This window comes from Lingula anatina, chromosome 7 (assembly GCF_051362555.1).
Source record: "Lingula anatina isolate TDL-2025a chromosome 7, LinAna3.0, whole genome shotgun sequence".
NCBI lineage: Eukaryota > Metazoa > Brachiopoda > Lingulata > Lingulida > Lingulidae > Lingula > Lingula anatina.
Genome location: NC_141773.1, coordinates 16,851,662 through 16,871,185, shown reverse-complemented (window position 1 = coordinate 16,871,185; position 19,524 = coordinate 16,851,662). Strand labels below are relative to the sequence as shown.

The following is a 19,524-nucleotide window of genomic DNA, read 5'->3' as shown; positions in this document are numbered from 1 at the left end:
TGTTATTTAGCATTAACACTTAATCTATATTCAAAAGAAACATTTAACAATGTACACGCCATTTGATTACAAGCAGCCTGGATCGGCGTTGCAGGCAAGTTTTACCTAGTTTGTACCTACATCGTCTGGAACTGCATCTGCTGAGAATGAGATTTGACAACAGTATACTGTAGACAGCAACGTGAGATGTAGGTTACTCAGTATCCGGTATCAATACTGCGAATACTGTATAATATACGGTATTACCGAAAGGTTCAGTAGAGTAAAAACACTTTGAAACCTTTACTTGCGAATTCGCAAGTTAACCTGTCAAACAACAAGCAATTTGATTGTGACCTTGAAAATCCTTGTGTATGCATAAACAATTCTGGTGTTAATATACTTGGTATTTAGGTCTTATGGTTGTCATCAACTCGGCTAATATCGATGTGTACGTGTAATTCTTATGTTGCTTTTAGCCGTATTTTGTATCATGTACGCATAACCTACATGTATTATATATGCAAAGTTTCATTATATATATTGTTTCTGAATCAATTGTTTGTTTGTAGCATGTGTATATGTAAATAAACATTAAAAATGTACCATTCAAAGGCATCGTTGGTATACAGTGTGTGTCTCTGTAGGGGCGTGTGTGTTTGTGTGTCTGTGCGTGTCAGTTGTATGTCAACGCCTGTACGTGCCTGAGATTTTCCTCCAGCATGTGAGCGAGAGGGTTGGTGGATGTACGAGAGTTTGCAGAGAAATAGTTAATTTAACTTCATTAAGTAGGATAGCACATAGCTAAAGTGTCCCGTGTTTCCTTATTGTGTTTCCTATCTAAACCTTTTTGTCAATAGAGGCGATTGGATAACGTCATTTATAATTACTTATCGTTGGAGGTACAGATCCTAAAGGCAAGCAATTACGGGAAAATGTAAAGCAACCAATTAAACATATTGAAGATGGATTAGTGTTGTATGTGCATGGGCTTTTTTTATGAAAAGTACACACAACTGCAACTGAATGCACGCACTTTTCGAGTTATGGAAGCGAGCACTTTCCGTCTGTTAACAAAGAATATTGACTATTAGCCTACTAAGTTTTAGAATTTAAATACAATGTTCATTTAATTTTTTATGCGTAGGTTAGATGTCGAAAATTTGATATCGAATTAGTATAATACATGCAAACTTCCTCTTTGTTGATGTACGGGCTTCAACTGCATTAGCAGCATTACATTTATCTGCCTTCGTCCTGTAGATCAAAGAAAGCTTGTCACCATCATTTAAGATAAGTAGATTTGATATCAGTCCCGGGTTTGTGAGCTCCGTGTGAGTGTTTTGGTGGTGGGAACTGTAGGTAATGGTTTCGATGTTGCTCATCGACAGATTTTGACCTAGAAGACATATTTTTACTACGCAAATGGAACATTGGAAGACATTCCTCTTTTCTGTCGCTTTAGGTAATTATTTTCTTTTTTACTATATGAAAGTGGTTACTTGATGTTGGCTGAAAATTATATTTTGTTTCAGATGGTTAATTGATGCAAGTGTTGATAAAGGCAAGTAAATTGTAAACATCATTTCTTTTACAGGTAGCCTCGCAAATGTAAGCAGACAATGGGTGTTGCAAGAAAGTTTAACGCAATTTGTGTCTATAACAACTGGGATTGTATCCCCTGAGAACCCGATTCAGCAGTTTACTGTAGAAAGCAACGTGAGATGTGCGTTACTCTGTCTCCTTTATGAATACTGCCAATACTTTCACGTTAGAGATACGTCTACCAGATTTATCGAATGTGTTACTTACAGAGGAGAAATGAATGTGTTTGCAAACAGCTCAATTTCTGACACAGGATTGAAGTATTATGCCAAGGTATTTAATGATTTTGTTTTGATCATTTTAAACCGTAATAAAACATTTCAGATATACTTAAAATACATAGCTGGAGAGGAACAAGTTAGAAAAGATCGTCGAAACTGCAGGGATTGTAATTGGAACAGATCTAACTCCCGTCCATACTATATATCTAGACAGGACTAAAAAGAAAACATTATCAATAATGACAGACAGTTCCCATCCAGCCCATACCCTTTTTAAATTTTTACCTAGCAATTCGAGACTCTTAGCTTTTAAGGGTACTAAGCGATTTTTAAATAGCTTTTATCCTTCGGCAGTAACTATTTTTAACTCTAACATGTAATTTTAATTTTCATTCTTTATATTTCAATGGCGCTACTACAGGGCAAAAGATTCCCGATTTTATACATTTGTATTTTATTGGCTTAATAAATTATTATTATTATTATTATTATTATTATTATTATTATTATTAACTGAATACACGCTGAATATCCAGATGTATATAATACGAAGGCTTTGAGAATAGTCAGGAGTTAATGTCTCTTAATTTTTATTTTTCGGACGCCTATTTAACTTTGATACCATGGTAACTGTGATATTTCCGTTCTCCTCTGACTTTTATAGGTATTTGAAGACTGCAGTGAAAGTTCAGGTAATCCGAAAGGTAAGTATTAGGCACGGTCTACACGAATAAAATATTAATACAGCATGTGGTTGAGACTATAGATTAGTTTTTCAAAAAAGTTATGCCTGGCATATATGTCACAGTAAAATATCCGTTCATGGTTATTCTTATAAATTGCATTATTTTAATAAAAATAATAATAATGATAATAATAATACAAAGCACCAATACTGCCTACATGATAGTGATATATTTATGCACCATGTACATAAGTTTGAATAATTTACTATTGAGAAATCTTACTATTGATAAATTTTATGATCAAACTGAATCAGGTACCTAAATGCTCAATTTTTAATTGATATGTTTTGATACGTTTTCCAATTCCCGTACATGCGTTCTTGTTGCGTCTGAAATTCAGCGGCATTTAATTTAAGTTCATCGCAATTACAAAGATTAGGCGTTATATATATATATATATATATATATATATATATATATATATATATATATATATATATATTCATCCGTGTGGATGAATGAGCGTTTGTGATTACAACTTCTTACCTGTGCTGGATATGTCAGCCCTAAAGAGGATGCACATTATATGGAGGTTTGAAAAATGAAGGGTTTGGAAGGTGTATCATCTAAAAATCAGAGGAGTTACTCGAACAAATATCTAGGAAATATTATACAAGTATATGTACATACTTTTGTTTGATGTCTTATTTCAAGGTGTGACAGCGATCAGAGACCCTGATTCCAACACCGGTAGAGTTCGCTTTATGTGGTGTGAAGATGGCTGGACTGTAATTTACAGACGTACTGGACCTGAGCTGTCATTTCACCGTACTTGGGCAGAGTACCGAGATGGATTTGGAGACATTTCCGGTGACCACTGGCTTGGAAATGAGATTGTCCACCTTATGACCTACAATAAGACCTACAAACTGAGACTTGAGTTTGAATCCTATAACAACAACTCGTACTGGGTTGAGCACGATGGCTTTTATTTGTCGCCAGAGGGCGACAACTATACATTACATTTTAATCCCACTAGCTTTGCTGGAAACGTATTTAAAGATAGTATGGCACCCCATAATGGCCAGCCATTTACCACACACGACAGAGATAATGACCATAGTGGGAACAACTGTGCACTTGTTTTCCAGGGCGGGTGGTGGTTTCAGTCCTGTGGCCTCTCCGTTCTTACTGCAAATCATCCAGAAAATCCAACATGCTCCCTCTACCCAGGTCAATGCTTTAAGTATGTTGGGATTACGGGCACTAACTGCGACACTGGATGTTTGCTGAAACAAGGAGAAATGAAAATCATGCGCTTTTAATTACACATACCGAGGGTTGGAAAGAGATAAAGATTATTAGTTAAAATAATATTATTAAACATACCGAAAACTGTAGGAAGATAGAGATTATTAATTAAAATATTATATTTATTCATACCGAGACCGGTGAGAGATAGAAATATGGTTAATTTCAATGTCAAGCGATATTAGTAACGCTTGAGGTGGACAATCGAGTTCTGTTTCCAATGTCAGCTCTACATTTAGGCCAGCGTCTGAAGCCAAGCGTTCGCCACTGGCGTGGACCACTGGCATTGTGCTATCTGTCGTAGATTACATGTTATACGGGAATTCTTCTTCATTGGCCCATTTCGTAGACAAGATTTGACTGTGTAATCGTTATGATTATACATGGAGCGTCTTCCTCTTTTTTTTCAACTGTGGTAAACTGCCGTTAAAAGAGGTAATAGGACAGCGAGCAAAGTACGTTATCTCATCCGCTGAGTCAATGATAAAACTTCAACGTTGACAAGATGTTGACTTTAATTTGGATATGAAGGGCGGATTAACGTCAGAAAGCAATGGGTTTGGTTCGTGATTGATATTCTGTATTTCGACATATTTCGGTTCTTGCTCAAATGCAAACAGACTTTGTCGAATGCTGCTTGAATGCCGTTAAAATACGCTTAGAATTCTTTTCGATATTTATCCACTTGGCATGAGCACCTGGAAAGTTTTGACATGTATGAGCGAAATATTCAGTTACGCACACATACTTTTTAGAATGCATTTCGAATATCTATTATGTATACAGACTTTTCATTCCAACAGCTCTCTACCACATTCTCCATTAGTGGATCTATAGTAGATCGATCTACTACAATTGGAATTTGGTTGCACTATACAATACAGGTAGAAGCCATTAGCAGAAAGCACTTTTAAAAGTGTTCAATTTCACAATCTCTGTCTATAAGTAGAGGATACAGAGCAATGGCTTCCGCCCTGTTAGGGTTTAGATACAAAGTTCAATCTATTTTGCATGCATATTGAATGGGGATTATACAAAGAATTAACTACGATGACGCACGGGTATCAGTGGAATTACAGTTGGTCAACTAGAATTCGACACATCGTCCTGTAGGTGAAAGAAAGTCAATTATCGTCGTTTATGAATAGTAGTTTTTGTATGAGTCCCATGTTTGTGAGCTTGTTGTGTACGTGTCTGGTTGATGCGAAATTGATTTGGTAGTTTAAGCTTGTAAGCATTTCGATGCTACACGATCTGCCGTTACATTTACCACTTTGCTCGGTTTCTACTGCGCTGATGGAACATTGGAACATGTTTCTTTTTACTGCCGTTTTAGGTAATTTTTAAAAATTATTTTACAGTATTTTAAAGTGATAATTTGATATCGTCATTTTAATAAGATGCTATTCTCGTAGAATAGAGGTGTCCGAGAAGAAAATGTAACACCAATATGGAATTTTGATAAGTTGGAGTGCAAGCTTGCAAACACTTCTGTCGCTTTGATTAAATACACTCTGTATCGTTAAACTCACTGATAGACTTGTTTATATACCAAATCCTACTAAATACAACAGATTTGTGAGTTTCGAATTTCAATTTCAATAAGTGGTACACGTCGGTGTGCCAAGTTGTAAACTGGTATTAACACTTAAGATATAATGTAAAAATGTTCTCCGTTTTAAAAAGGTAACCTCATAAATGTAAGCAGGACATCAACGTTGGCAAAAAGCCTCACACAGTTTATGCCTACGTCGTCTGCGATCGTATCACCTGAGAATCAGATTCAACAGTTTACTGTAGAAAGCAACCGAAAGTGTGCATTGCTCTGCCTGCAGTATGAATACTGTCAATACTTTCACGTCAGAGATACTACTACCAGATTTATCGAATGCACTATCTACAGAGGAGGCACGAATACATTTGCAAACAGCTCAATTTCTGACACAGGAACGAAGTATTTTACCAAGGTATTCCATGCTGTCCCCATCACCAATTTATCTTTTTTTCAAATAGAGGCAAACAATATTTTACTGACACTTTAAGGTATCCACATCTACTGCAATTTTTGTGTCGTGGATGTGAAGATTAAAACAGAACGTTTATATTTTAAATATTACTTACGTGCCCAATTAGCACACCTTATAAGTCTTTGCATCGAACGTTTTAAAATATTGATTTATTTAAAAGCATCGTATCAAGTATCATGCTTAGTTCAACAATATTTTCACCTTTAATTTACAGGTGTTTAAAGACTGTAGTGGCAACTTAGGTTATCCAAAAGGTAAGCAAGGGGGCAAACGGCATATATGTAAATAAAAATAATATGGCAAGTATCAAATGTACTATTCTAGCGGTCTAAAACACATGATGTTGTTGTCATGGTGACAGCTACCAGAAACCAGTTGAGTAATCGACGTCAGGTCTGTGCATAGATTCTCGCTGGGCAGTACATGAAAGTCCAAATAATTAGCCAGAGATACAAATGTAATTACCCAGCAAAAAAAGCTATCTGTGGCCCTGTAGAGTGTGCACGTGCCTAGCACATACTTGTATGTCTGAGTAAACGACCTCTATTTGCTTAAATTGATTTTCTTAGTGTGAAAATAAGATCAAGTATTTGACTGATGTAACCATAACTATACACTACAGTTAAGTTCTTGTATCGAACCATGAATTCTGGTATACACGAGTCAAACTGGTCACTGAATGCCAACCAGCCTATAAACGTACAGGTTTGGAAATAAAAAAAGGCTCAGTAGAGCTTCAATACATGTACATATTTTGTACAATACATGTTTCATAGATGTATTTTATTTTAAGGTCTGACAGCGATCAGAGACCCTGATTCCAACACCGGTAGAGTTCGCTTTATGTGGTGTGAAGATGGCTGGACTGTAATTTACAGACGTACTGGACCTGAGCTGTCATTTCACCGTACTTGGGCAGAGTACCGAGATGGATTTGGAGACATTTCCGGTGACCACTGGCTTGGAAATGAGATTGTCCACCTTATGACCTACAATAAGACATACAAACTCAGATTTGAACTCGATTCCTTTAACAACAACTCCTACTGGGTTGAGCACGATGACTTTTACTTGTCCCCAGAAACTGACAACTATAAATTATATCTAAGTGTCGCTAGCTTTGTTGGGAACGTATCTGGGAACAGTATGGAATACCATTACGGTCTCCCGTTTTCCACACACGATAGAGACAATGACGACAGCATAAACCACAGCTGTGCTAGTCTGTTCCAAGGTGGATGGTGGTTTGGCAGCTGTGCCCACTTTATGTTAACTGCAAGGTACCCAGATGATCCAGCATGCATCACCAATTCAAATAGATGCTTCAAATATGTCGGGATAACAAGCATTAACTGTGATATTGGTTGCTTGCTAAAACAAGGAACAATGAAAATCAAGGCAACGCACCTGTAATGATACATTATCCCAGATAGAGGGAGAATGAGAGAGCCAGTCTATGAAAAATCCAGTACCTTTCGTTTCCTCTTTTGACATTATATTACACTCTGACTGTACCTTATCTTGACAGCACACTGTAGACGACGATGGTCAAAGAATTGACTAAGAAAACCACATGTACATACACGATTCAACCCGGGACGATGAAAATGAAGGCATTTTTTTTTCATATGTTTGGGCGGGAGAGAGACAAAGGAGAGAGAGAACAGACTGATGTATGTTAGGTCTATGTTAGTTTCTAGTTGGTTGATTTGTATGGGATGCATGTTTTTGATATGAATAAATGTTATAAAATGTTGATATCTTCATTGATATTGTGGCTTTTCTGTACCCTAAATCATGTTAAATATGTTATATGGAATTGAAGAACTATTTAGAACAGCCTTTAACTGTCATACGTTAATATGTAAACAAAAGCATAGGATTGAAGATGGAACAAAATTTTAACCAGTAGTGGATACTCGCTTAAAGGTTCGCATCGGTTTAAAGATGTTCTGTCAAAGGTCCATTTGGCTGCAAGTCACCCTGATGACTCAGTATGTACCACCGAAAAAATCGGCGTTTTAGACATATCTGGGTGGCAGGCACGAAGTGTGATTTACAGGTATATACTCGCGTATCTATTTATAAATTAAAATTTATTATTTATTATTTTGTAATGAAACATGGAACAATGAAAATGAAGGCAATATTCTCTGATCAAACATGCAGGCCTTCCCAACTACCACACTCGGCACCGAATGATCACGAATTTACCGGTAGATCGGACCACACTACCCGTTTTCAAGGTGTGCGTCAGTACGCATTTCACAGTATCATACCCCAGAATAAATTTTGAAATGGGATGCACTACTTTCCAACCCGGCTCAGAATCATCGCTATCACATCGCGTACTAGGCAAGAGCGGAGTCGCGTCTGATACTTCGTGTGATATATAGGTACATACTAGAGTAACTGTATTTGTCATTATTATTCCATTGTAAATACATCCTTTTATGAAACATGAAGCAATGTAAATGAAGGCGATACCTCTGATTACACATGGATGTGCGGGAGAGAAAGAGAAGGGAAGAGAAAACGTTTTGCTGAGTTAATTATCTTCTTTTATACCCCTTAGATAATATATAACCTCACACTATTGGTTGTTCTCAGTACACAATTACATTATACTGTGTATCATTTGGATATAATAATTAAACGGGAATTTTCGACAAATAAACAAAGCAATTTTTGCTGTTAAAGTTACTGTAAACACCTCATCTATCAATATTTTTCGTTTTCATTTGAATAAGTGCTTGGGACTAGATGCCCTGATCCAGTTGCGTTTCAACAGTATGTATTGGGAAATTATAAATTAAACAAAGAATGATAAAATCGACAACGAAAAAGCATTGGCTGCAGAATACAATTTATGACGTTTCATAAGTGTAAGTCAAATAGAAAAAAAACTATTTTCACATCTCCCTTTGTTCTTGGGACGAAAAATAATGTAACTTGGCAAACACGCTGTCTTTTATCCTGTCGATGCAGGAAACCGAGCCCAGTCACCACAACATTTCTACATGTAGATCTAAGGCTCTAAAACTCTTTTTATTGGGTTTTGACGCGCACAAAACACACATATGAAACTTTTACATAACAGAAGACTTAATATGCCGTTTTGGAAGACATTGCTTCGTTCGTTCTCTCTACGTAAATATTTAATACATTTTAAATTGAAATTAACAAAGCTTGTATGTATAGGGTTTAATTTTTTTTTTACTTTTTTTTAATTAAAATTGGCATCATATTTTCATCAAATGGTTGCATATATTGAAGATTTAAGATTTTAGTTTCTTTCGAATTCATAATTTCGTTTTCTTGTTTTCAGATTTCCTTACGCGTATGATCTGCGAGTCGACGTCGATGGAAAGCTTGGGACGGTTTGTTTCGATTTCTTCCATTGTTGAATCTCCTGACAACGAGCTACAGCATTACACTGTCAGAAGCAACATCAATTGTGCACTAATCTGCCATCGATATGGAAACTGCCAGTACTTTTACGTCTCGGATTTAACTAGCATGGGCAATGAATGTGTTATCTACAGAGGGAATATGAATTATATCCTAAATGAAACAGTTTCTGATACAGGAAAGCGGTATTATGCCAAGGTATCCACTTTCTGTTGTTGCTCTTACCATTGTCGCACACGTTTGATGTAATCATTCACCCTCCTCAATATAAATTTGGTGTAAGTTCATATATTTCCAACTGAATGGCCAAGTAAATCGTGAAACTTTCAAATTAAAATCAGAAAAGTATCTACTGTGTACTAATTGTATATTATTCTACCACTTCCCAAAGCTGTTCCCGGGCTGCAATGGCAATTCCTTTAACTCCAAAGGTAAATATATATTTAGTTTTCTTACATATGAAAAAGGTATTAATAGTGACGGAAAACTGAGAAATCCACTAGAATATAAGAAGATAATTTGGTTTCTCTACGGAGATGTAGTTCATTATATTCGGATTTGACAATTTTGCTGCTATCAAAAACAAATGATAATTGAAAGAAATATGTGTAATTTGGACGGGATGGTATTTAAAATATCGGGGATTCTAAGTAAAAGTAGTTATTCAAAAATAATGGGAACAAGTCAACTTTTTTTGAACGGATGCTGAAAACAAAATTTATTGCTATTAATTTCAAGGTGTGACAGCGATCAAAGACCCTGATTCCAGTACCGGTAGAGTTCGCTTTGTGTGGTGCGAAGATGGCTGGACTGTAATTTACAGACGTACTGGACCTGAGCTGTCATTTAACCGTACTTGGGCAGAGTACCGAGATGGATTTGGAGACATTTCCGCTGACCACTGGCTTGGAAATGAGATTGTCCACCTTATGACCAACAATAAGACGTGCAAACTGAGACTTGAGTTTGATTCTTATAACAACAACTCCTACTGGGTTGAGTTTGATAATTTCTACTTGTCCAAAGAAAGTGAGAATTACAGACTGCAGCTGAATACAAATAGCTTCGCTGGTAACGTATCTCAAGATAGTATTGGTGACAATAATGGCTGTCCGTTTTCTACGCACGACAGAGACAATGACAGAAAAGGGGGGATGAATTGTGCGAGTTCGTACGGAGGTGGATGGTGGTTTGGCAGTTGTGCGGCCGCCTCTTTTACAGGGATGCACCCGGATGATCCCAAATGGTCCTTCAAGAAATATACCTTTAAATATGTCGGGGTCACAGGCAAAAATTGTGATACTGGCTGTTTGCTGAAACAAGGGACTATGAAAATCAAGCCAATTCGTACCTAACTACAGGAGTATATACACATGCTGAGCTTCAAAGAGAGAGAGCTGGTTGACATCATTATTATTTTGTTTATAATTATTTTGCTTCATCATCTTGTTTGTGACAATGACAATGATAACTGATAATGTTTAATGAGTAAAAGGCAGGATGGTATCTCCTCATTTTATAGATTATCAATTATTTTGCACTTTATGAAAGACTCATAACTAAAGATGTATCTTACATATTGATTGATACTAGAACATTGTGGCGCAAAGTTGCCCGATCAATTTTGCCTGTAAAGCAATGGTGGGCGTTTTTAAATAAAAAAATGACAAATTAGTTAAATAGTAGAGATTCTCCGTAGACGGATGTTCTATTTTTTCTCAGACACATGATGTTAAATAAGCAAAGGTAAATTTTATAGTCGATCGGGGTTTTCTTCTACTTCTTCTCCTCTTCTTAATACTTCTGGGTAAGGGAATGATACAAGTCCGAAGTATGGGCGATTTCAGAGCATAAATAAAAGGCTTTCCTGGGGCTGATTGTAAATTTATCCCACTTTAGCCAGTATCCAATGTATATTCCAGTTAAATAAATAAGTGCGAAAAAATCTGATGTCCTAAAATAAACGTCGATTACGCTCATTAGTCAATTTGTCACCGTTGTCTAGCCTTAGCTAATAAAAATTCTGTCAATATGAATAGTTATTAGCACAAAAACATACATTGTTTGTCATTTTTGTGAAACAACCATACACAAACTGGACAATAGAAGTTTCACCCCCTGAATCAGAGTAATCAAAGTAGTAGATCTTGGGTAGTTATAATGCCTGGTGAGATAAATGACTGGTCTACTTATAAAGTGACTAATGAGTATAAAACCGCTGTATCAAAGAATTGTATTGTTGGTCTCTTAGCGAAATTTGATGTAAATAAAATGATACCAGGAGCATATCATTCCACAGTCATTTATCTCCTCCAAAGTATTGGTTCAGTAGGGGTGACACTTCTATATTGTCCAGTGTGTGTATCTGTACAGTTATGACAGTTTAATGTTTGAACAATATAAAAGCAAATCATTATTGTTTAAATCATTTTGGTGTGAATAAATATTTGGAACTTGACGCCATGAGCTTTGGCCGTGGGCAGTTTTATGTAAACTTTGTACTGTAAGACCCCATTCGCACAAATTTTAGATCGATCTATCCCTGTGGGGAGTCTCACTAGATTACTGTCAGCTAAGCCGGCGTAAATGTCTGTCCCACCGTGTGCGCTCGGCTGACAGCTATTTAGCGTGAAGGATGGATCGATCTAAATCTACGGGAATGCACTGTTAGTATCTGAGTGACGCTAGTATCGTCTCAACAATATATCTGAAGAAGGAATGCCATCATGTTCATTCGTTATCTACCTGTAAAATCCCATTACACTGGACGGCGTCCTTTCTGCGTCCGTTATGCGACCATGAAACTGGCATCGCTGTGGTCCTAGAAAGGAGTTACAAGCATCGCTTTAGTTGCAAAATGAATGCTCATTGATCGGCCAGTTGTCGGCATGTTTTTTTTTTTACTCTCAAACGGGAACCGTACTACGGGACGCAGAAAGGACGCCGTCCAGTGTAAAGGGGTCTTAACTGTGAAACTTGATACATATTTACTTAATGGTGCGAGTCGGTCCCAAGGTGCATAGGGATAACGAGCAAGAAATATTTTACTGCATGTTAACCCCATGATTCGGTGTATACCAAATCAATATTTTAGATATGTCTGGGTAACAGGCAGGAAGTGTGATATACTCGCGATTTTTGTTTTAAAATGTTTTAAAAACACGAGACCATGGAGGTGATGTATCTGATTGCACATGCTTGGACAGGAGGGAATGAGATGAGAAGAGAACAGGCTGACATGTTAGTTCTGTAAGTTCTGGTGCGTGTCTACACTCATCTTGCAATGCTAGTTGTATACGTATTTCTATACCCTTTTGATAACATAGAACCTATTAGTTGTTCTCAGCGCAATGATACATTAAACATCCTAGGATAAAGCAATTTTAAATGTATGTTTGATAAATTAATAAACTAAACAATTTTATTTGATGAATATAACATGAATGCAACATTTATCAATATTTCTCGTATTCACGTGAAAAAACTGTTTGGAACTTGATGCCTTGATCCGGGGGCGTGTAAATAGGTATGTATTTGTAAACTGCATGAAAAACAAAGTGTTTTAAACTCGACAATGAAAAAACACTGGTTTTTAGAATACAACTTTTGATGTCCCATAAGTGTTAGTCAAATATAAAAAAAACATTTTCCCATCTACCTTTGTTCTTGTGAAGAATGATAATGCAACTAAACAAACACGCCGTTCTTTTTCATCCTGTCGATGCAAGGAAACCCGTTCCCTTTTCCAATCTCGACAACATTTCTACATCTTTGACTTATAAGACACTTTTTCATTGTGTTTTGACACTCACACAAGACACAAATAGCATGAAACATTTTCATGACAGAAGACTTAATATGCCGTTCTGGAAGACATTGCTTCGTTCCGTCACATTACGTAAATATCGAATAGGGCCTACTTCTTAAATTGTATTTGACAAGTACTTGTATGTGAGGGTTACTTCATTCGCATGTTTTTTTTTTTTTTTTTTTTTTTTTTTTTTTTTTTTTTTTTTGTTCTTGAATTGATTTTAGGAATAGAAGATTTAAGATTTTAGTTACTTTTGAATTGATACCTCAATTTTTTGTTTTCAGATTTCTTTACCCATGTTGTCTGCGGGTCGACGTCTATGGAAAGCTTGGGACGGTTTGTTTCGGTTTCCTCCGCAGCTGTATCTCCTGACAACGAGCTACAGCATCACGCTGTTAGCAGCAACATTAATTGTGCGTTAATCTGCCTTCGATATGGAAACTGCCAATACTTTTACTTCTTTGATATAACGAGCATGGGCACTGAATGTGTTATCTACAGAGGGAATATGAATTACGGCCTAAATAAAACAGTTTCTGACACAGGAAGGCGATATTATGCCAAGGTATCCACTTTCTGTTGTTCATCACCACTGCCATACAAATTTGATGTAATCTTTTGTCCTCGCTCAAGGTACACCTGGTGTAAGTTCATTTACTTTGAATTGAAGGCACAAGTAAATCTAATGTGTTGCCATAAACGTGAAACATTCAAATCAAAATCATAAAATTATATACTGCGAACTAATTGTATATAACTCCACCACTTTCCAAAGGTATTCCCGGACTGCGGTGGCAATTCCGTTAACCCCAAAGGTAAATATTATGTTTAGTTTTCTAAGATATGAAAAAGTATTACAGCCAAAAACTTAAGACAGATCCATTTTGAATAACGGAAAACTAAAAAAATAGTGGATGGAAAGAGTAGACCTATAATTAGGTTGCTGTACGGATATTAATTTGGATTTGGCGACATGGCTGCTATCTAAAACAAACGATGAATGAAAGAAAGATGTTGTAATTTGGACAGGGTTAGTATTTCAAATATCTGCGATTCTAAGTAAAAGAATTTGTTCAAAGATCATGGGAATAATTCAACTATATTTCTATGTATTCTATGAAAAAAATTATTGCTATAATTTTCAAGGTGTGACAGCGATCAGAGACCCCGATTCCAGCACCGGTAGAGTTCGCTTTATGTGGTGTGAAGATGGCTGGACTGTAATTTACAGACGTACTGGACCTGAGCTGTCATTTAACCGTACTTGGGCAGAGTACCGAGATGGATTTGGAGACGTTTCCGGTGACCACTGGCTTGGAAATGAGATTGTCCACCTTATGACCTACAATAAGACGTACAAACTGAGAATTGAGTTTGAATCCTATAACAACAATTCCTACTGGGTCGAGTTCGATAATTTCTATCTATTCTCAGGAAGTCGCAATTACACTCTGCAGCTGAATGCAAATAGCTTCGCTGGCAACGTATCTCAAGATAGTATTGGTGACCATAACGGCCAGCCGTTTACCACGCACGACAGAGACAATGACAAATGGGGAGGGAACTGCGCAAGTTCGTACCAAGGCGGATGGTGGTTTGGCCGTTGTGGGGGAGCCTCTTTTACGGGAAAGTACCCGGATGATCAACCGAGTTGTTCCGTGCAGCCATATTGTTTTAAGTATGCTGGGGTTACGGGCATAAATTGTGATACTGGTTGTTTGTTGAAAAAAGGGATCATGAAAATCAAGCCAATACATTTTTGACTACAGGGGCATATACATGCGCATATGCTGAGAAAAGAGAGCTCTAGAATCCTGAGAGAGAAGGCGAGAGAGAGCTGGTTGAAATATAAATTGTTAATATTATTTTCTACTGTTTTGTTTCATCATCTGTTTGTGACAATGGTGGATTGATAATGTTTAAAGAGTAAAGATAGAATGGTACTTTCTCATTTTGTAGATTATCAACTACTTTGCACCATATACAGGAACTATCAGTCAAAAAAGAAGCGCAAAAATCTGATGTCCTTAAAATTAGGTTCGTTTATTCTCATTGTTCATCTTGGTGCTGTCAATATGAATTGCTCTTAGCAGGAAGACGAACATTTTCCACTCTTTGTGTGTAACAATTACTTTGCATGCGCAGTTATAACGGTGGTATGTTTGACTACTGAACAAAGAAAATCGGTATTGTTTGTTGAGGTACGAATAAACATTTTGAACTTGCATCCATGAGCTGTGACCGTAATCAAAATTTTTATGTAAACCTTGTAAATATCTGAGGGACGCTAGTGTCGTCTCGACAACATATTTGAAGAAAGAATGCCATCATGACATGGTCATTTGAGTTCTACCTGTAACTGTGAAAATTTAATATACATCCACCAAATGTTGCGGAACGTCACCAAGGTGCATTAGGGTTATGTGCAAGAAACATTTAACTCCATGTTAACCCGATGATTCAGTATGTTCCAAATAAATATTTAAGAAATTTCTCGGTAACAGTCCCGAAGTGAGATATACTCGCGATTTTTGTTTTATAAAAATGTTAAAACATATTGGACCATGGGGGCAATGTACCTGATTACACATGTGGACAGGAGAGATTGAGAGGGGAGGAAAAAGCTGACATGTTTGTTCTGTTAGTTCTGTTGCGTGTCTGCACTCGCCTTGCAAAGCTAATTATATACGTATTTCTATACCATTTTGATAACATAAAACCTATTAGTTGTTCTCAATACAAAGTTACATTAAACATCCTAGGAAAAAGCAGTTTTGAATGTTTGTTTGATTACTTAATAAACAAAGCAAATTTAGTTGTTGAAGATATTGCAAATGCAACATTTATCAATGTTTCTCGTTTTCATGTGAATAACTGTTTGGAACTTGATTCCCTGATCCAGTGGTGTGTAAATCGGTATTTAGTGGAAAGCTGCACGCAAAACAAAGAGTGATAAAATCGACAATGAAAAGGCATTGTCTTTCAGGATATAACTTATGAGGTTCCATTAGTGTTAGTCAAATAAAATAACTATTTCCACATCTAACTTTGCTGTTGTGAGGAATGAACAAACACGCCGTTCTTTTTCATCCTGTCGATTCAGGAAACTGGTTCCATTTTCCAGCCTCGACAATATATTTAGATCTATGACTTATAAAATATTATTCCATTGGGTTTTGACACTTACACAGGACACACATTTCATGAAACATTTTCATGACAAAAGACTTAATATGTTTTGGAGGACATTGCTCCGTTCCGTCGTTCTACGTAAATGTTGAATGCATTTTAAATTGAAATTGAAAACAGCTTGTATTCGAAGGCTTAAAATCTTTACTCCATTCACATTTTTTTCTTTCTTAAATTGGTTTCAAAAATTGAAGATTTAATATTTGAGTTACTTTCGAATCGATTCCTCAATTCTTTGTTTTTAGATTTCCTTACCGGTATCATCTGCGAGTCGACGTCTATGGAAAGCTTGGGCCGGTTTGTTTCGGTTTCCTCCATGGTTGAATCTACTGACGACGAGCTACAACATTATACTGTTAGAAGCAACATCAATTGTGCACTAATCTGCCTTCGATATGGAAACTGCCAATACTTTTACCTCTTGGATTTAACAAGCATGGGCACTGAATGTATTATCTACAGAGGGAATATGAATTACGTCCTAAATAAAACAGTTTCTGACACAGGAAGGCGGTATTATGCCAAGGTATCCACTTTTATTTCTGTTGTTCATCACCACTGTCATACAAATATGATGTTACCTTCATCCTTGCTCAAGGTAAATTTGGTGTAAGTTTATTTACTTTGAACTGAATGCACAAGTAAATTTGTTGCTATAAACGTGAAGCATTCAAATCAAATTCAGAAAATTATCTACTTGTACTAATTTTTTATTACTCCACCACTTCCCAAAGGTGTTCCCGGGCTGCGATGGCAATTCTGTTAACCCCAAAGGTAAATATATATTTAGTTTTCTTTCATAAAAAAGTATTACTAGTCATAAAAACTTCAGATAGATCCATTTTGAGTGACGGAAACCTAAGAAACCCGTTGCTGGAAAGAGGTTAATTTGTTTTCTATACGGGGAAGTAGTTCATTATATCGGGATTAGATGATTTGGGTGCTACCGAAAACATATGATAAATGAAAGAAACATGTTAGGTCATTTGGACATTCTAATAACTAGGTGTTATGCAGTGATCGTGGAAAATAATTCAGCAATATTTGAATGAATGCTGAACAAATTCATTGCGATTAATTTCAAGGTGTGACAGCGATCAGAGACCCTGATTCCAGCACCGGTAGAGTTCGCTTTATGTGGTGTGAAGATGGCTGGACTGTAATTTACAGACGTACTGGACCTGAGCTGTCATTTAATCGTACTTGGGCAGAGTACCAAGATGGATTTGGAGACATTTCCGGTGACCACTGGCTTGGAAATGAGATTGTCCACCTTATGACCTACAATAAGACGTACAAACTGAGAATTGAGTTCGAATCCTATAACAACAATTCCTACTGGGTCGAGTTCGATAATTTCTACCTTTTCTCAGGAAGTGACAATTACACTCTGCAGCTGGATACAAATAGCTTCGTTGGCAACGTGTCTCAAGATAGTATTGGTGACCATAACGGCCAGCCGTTTACCACGCACGACAGAGACAATGACAATTGGGGAGAGAACTGCGCAAGCACATACCAAGGCGGATGGTGGTTTGACCGTTGTGGATTAGCCTCTTTTACGGGAATGCACCCGGATCACCCAGGATGTTCCTTCCCAGCACATTGCTTTAAATATGCTGGGGTTACAGGGATAAATTGTGATACTGGCTGTTTGTTGAAAAAAGGAATCATGAAAATCAAGCCAATACATTTTTGACTACAGGAGTACTGGAATATACACATGTTGAGCTCTAGAGAGAGAGAGGGAGAGAGCTGATTGAAGTGTGTATTATTATTATTATTATTATTATTATTATTATTATTATTTGCTGCATCATCTTGAACTCTGTAGCAATAAAGAAATGATAACGTTTTATTAATAACCAGTACATTATTGTTGCGTGCGGCTGTCTTTGTCTGAACAATTTTGGCTGTATTGGTGTGTGCTTTTAGGCTTAACAAAATGGACGAGATGGTTAACTCTGTAAACAGTGTGCTTAGACGGAATTTGTTTTTAATTTGTTTTTAAACATATGGTATTAAGGTGTTTTTTGAGGGGGTGGAGGGAGCTCAAATAAAAACAACAGCTTTTATTTTTTTCTTGGGGTTAATTATACATTTCTCCCATTTTCCAAGTTGATATCCATTGCATATTTTCATTTGAAGATAAAAAAGAAGTGCGAAGAAAATGTCTTCAAAATAAGGACTGATCATGGTCCGTAACCAAGTTACCAATTTTGTCTGGCCTTAGTTAATAAAGGAGATTTCAATATGAATTATTCTCTGCTAAAAGACGCCCATTATACACCCTTTGTGTTTAACGGTTACATGTTTCGCCCAGTCATGTCAGTTTTATCTTTGTTCACTTAACAAAGCAATAAAATCTATCAAATTCAAATGTGACATTCATCTGTATTGATTGTTTTGGTATGAATAAATATTTGGAATCTGACGCTATGAGCTGTGTCGTATTATAAATCGGTCTATAGCGAAGACTTATGCGCAGAATAAAGCTGTGTCAATACATGTGATGGCCACAATGGATCTTAAAGAATGAACCATTTTGTTCTAAAAAGTTAGGCAAAAACAAAATCTATATAACTTCGTTGTTGCAATTATAAAAATCGGTATAAATATATTAAACTATGTTCTTGGCTTGGCTTTCTGAGTTTGTGTACTTCTCTTTCGCCCAAAAAGCGTATAGTTCTTCGATCCCAAGCACAACATAATTAATGACAGCTGAATTTACATTTTGCATGTGGATTACCTTTTTTTCATCGGAAATAAAGAGCTGACCAATGTTAGACGATGTGAAGAATTTGGGGGCTGACTTTTTTAATTATCTTTGAATAGTCTGGACCGTTTTTATGCCCAAACCGGGAGCCCAGAATACTTATTGCGATCATCGATCTCATTTAAAGCAAAAAGGTATGAAATAAAAAAGAAAATATACGAAAAGCAAAGGGACAGGCAGAACTCTAGAATGACATTCAAGGAACTTGTATGGAAGGAAAAGAAACGGAACATCTGTTGAACTCGTTTACAAGGCTGTGACATTTAGCCTGTTGTGTACCCCAGTTGAGCTGCAATACTCACTGCAGCAATATAAAGGAGAACAAAATACGCTGCCCACACTAGTATGGCAGTAAAGGTGAAACGACACACACACAGAGAGAGAGAGAGAGAAAGGATAATGAAATGTTGACGTATCGTTGATGAAACAAAAAATCCCTGATATCAGCATTAACGTCGAACTTTGAGGAAAATACATAATCGGATAGTTTGCACATCATATATATCAC

General features: G+C 36.6%; 2 protein-coding genes across 2 annotated transcripts; both read left to right on the top strand.

Annotated features, from left to right (window-relative positions):
• Window positions 1-3,837: 3,837 nt before the first annotated feature.
• Window positions 3,838-7,572, top strand: LOC147760820 (fibrinogen-like protein A). The gene is made up of 4 exons (XM_087016472.1): window positions 3,838-5,138; window positions 5,489-5,769; window positions 6,044-6,083; window positions 6,623-7,572. Exons 1-4 carry the CDS (start codon window positions 5,045-5,047, stop codon window positions 7,240-7,242), a joined length of 1,035 nt encoding a protein of 344 aa, XP_086872598.1. The 5' UTR covers window positions 3,838-5,044; the 3' UTR covers window positions 7,243-7,572.
• Window positions 7,573-9,844: 2,272 nt separating this feature from the next.
• On the top strand, window positions 9,845-16,762 carry LOC147760819 (techylectin-5B-like). The gene is made up of 6 exons (XM_087017259.1): window positions 9,845-9,848; window positions 9,979-10,592; window positions 13,314-13,616; window positions 13,827-13,866; window positions 14,198-15,967; window positions 16,486-16,762. The coding sequence occupies exons 1-5, from the start codon at window positions 9,845-9,847 to the stop codon at window positions 14,812-14,814; spliced, it is 1,578 nt and encodes a 525-aa protein (XP_086873385.1). The 3' UTR covers window positions 14,815-15,967; window positions 16,486-16,762.
• The last annotated feature ends 2,762 nt before the right edge of the window (window positions 16,763-19,524 follow it).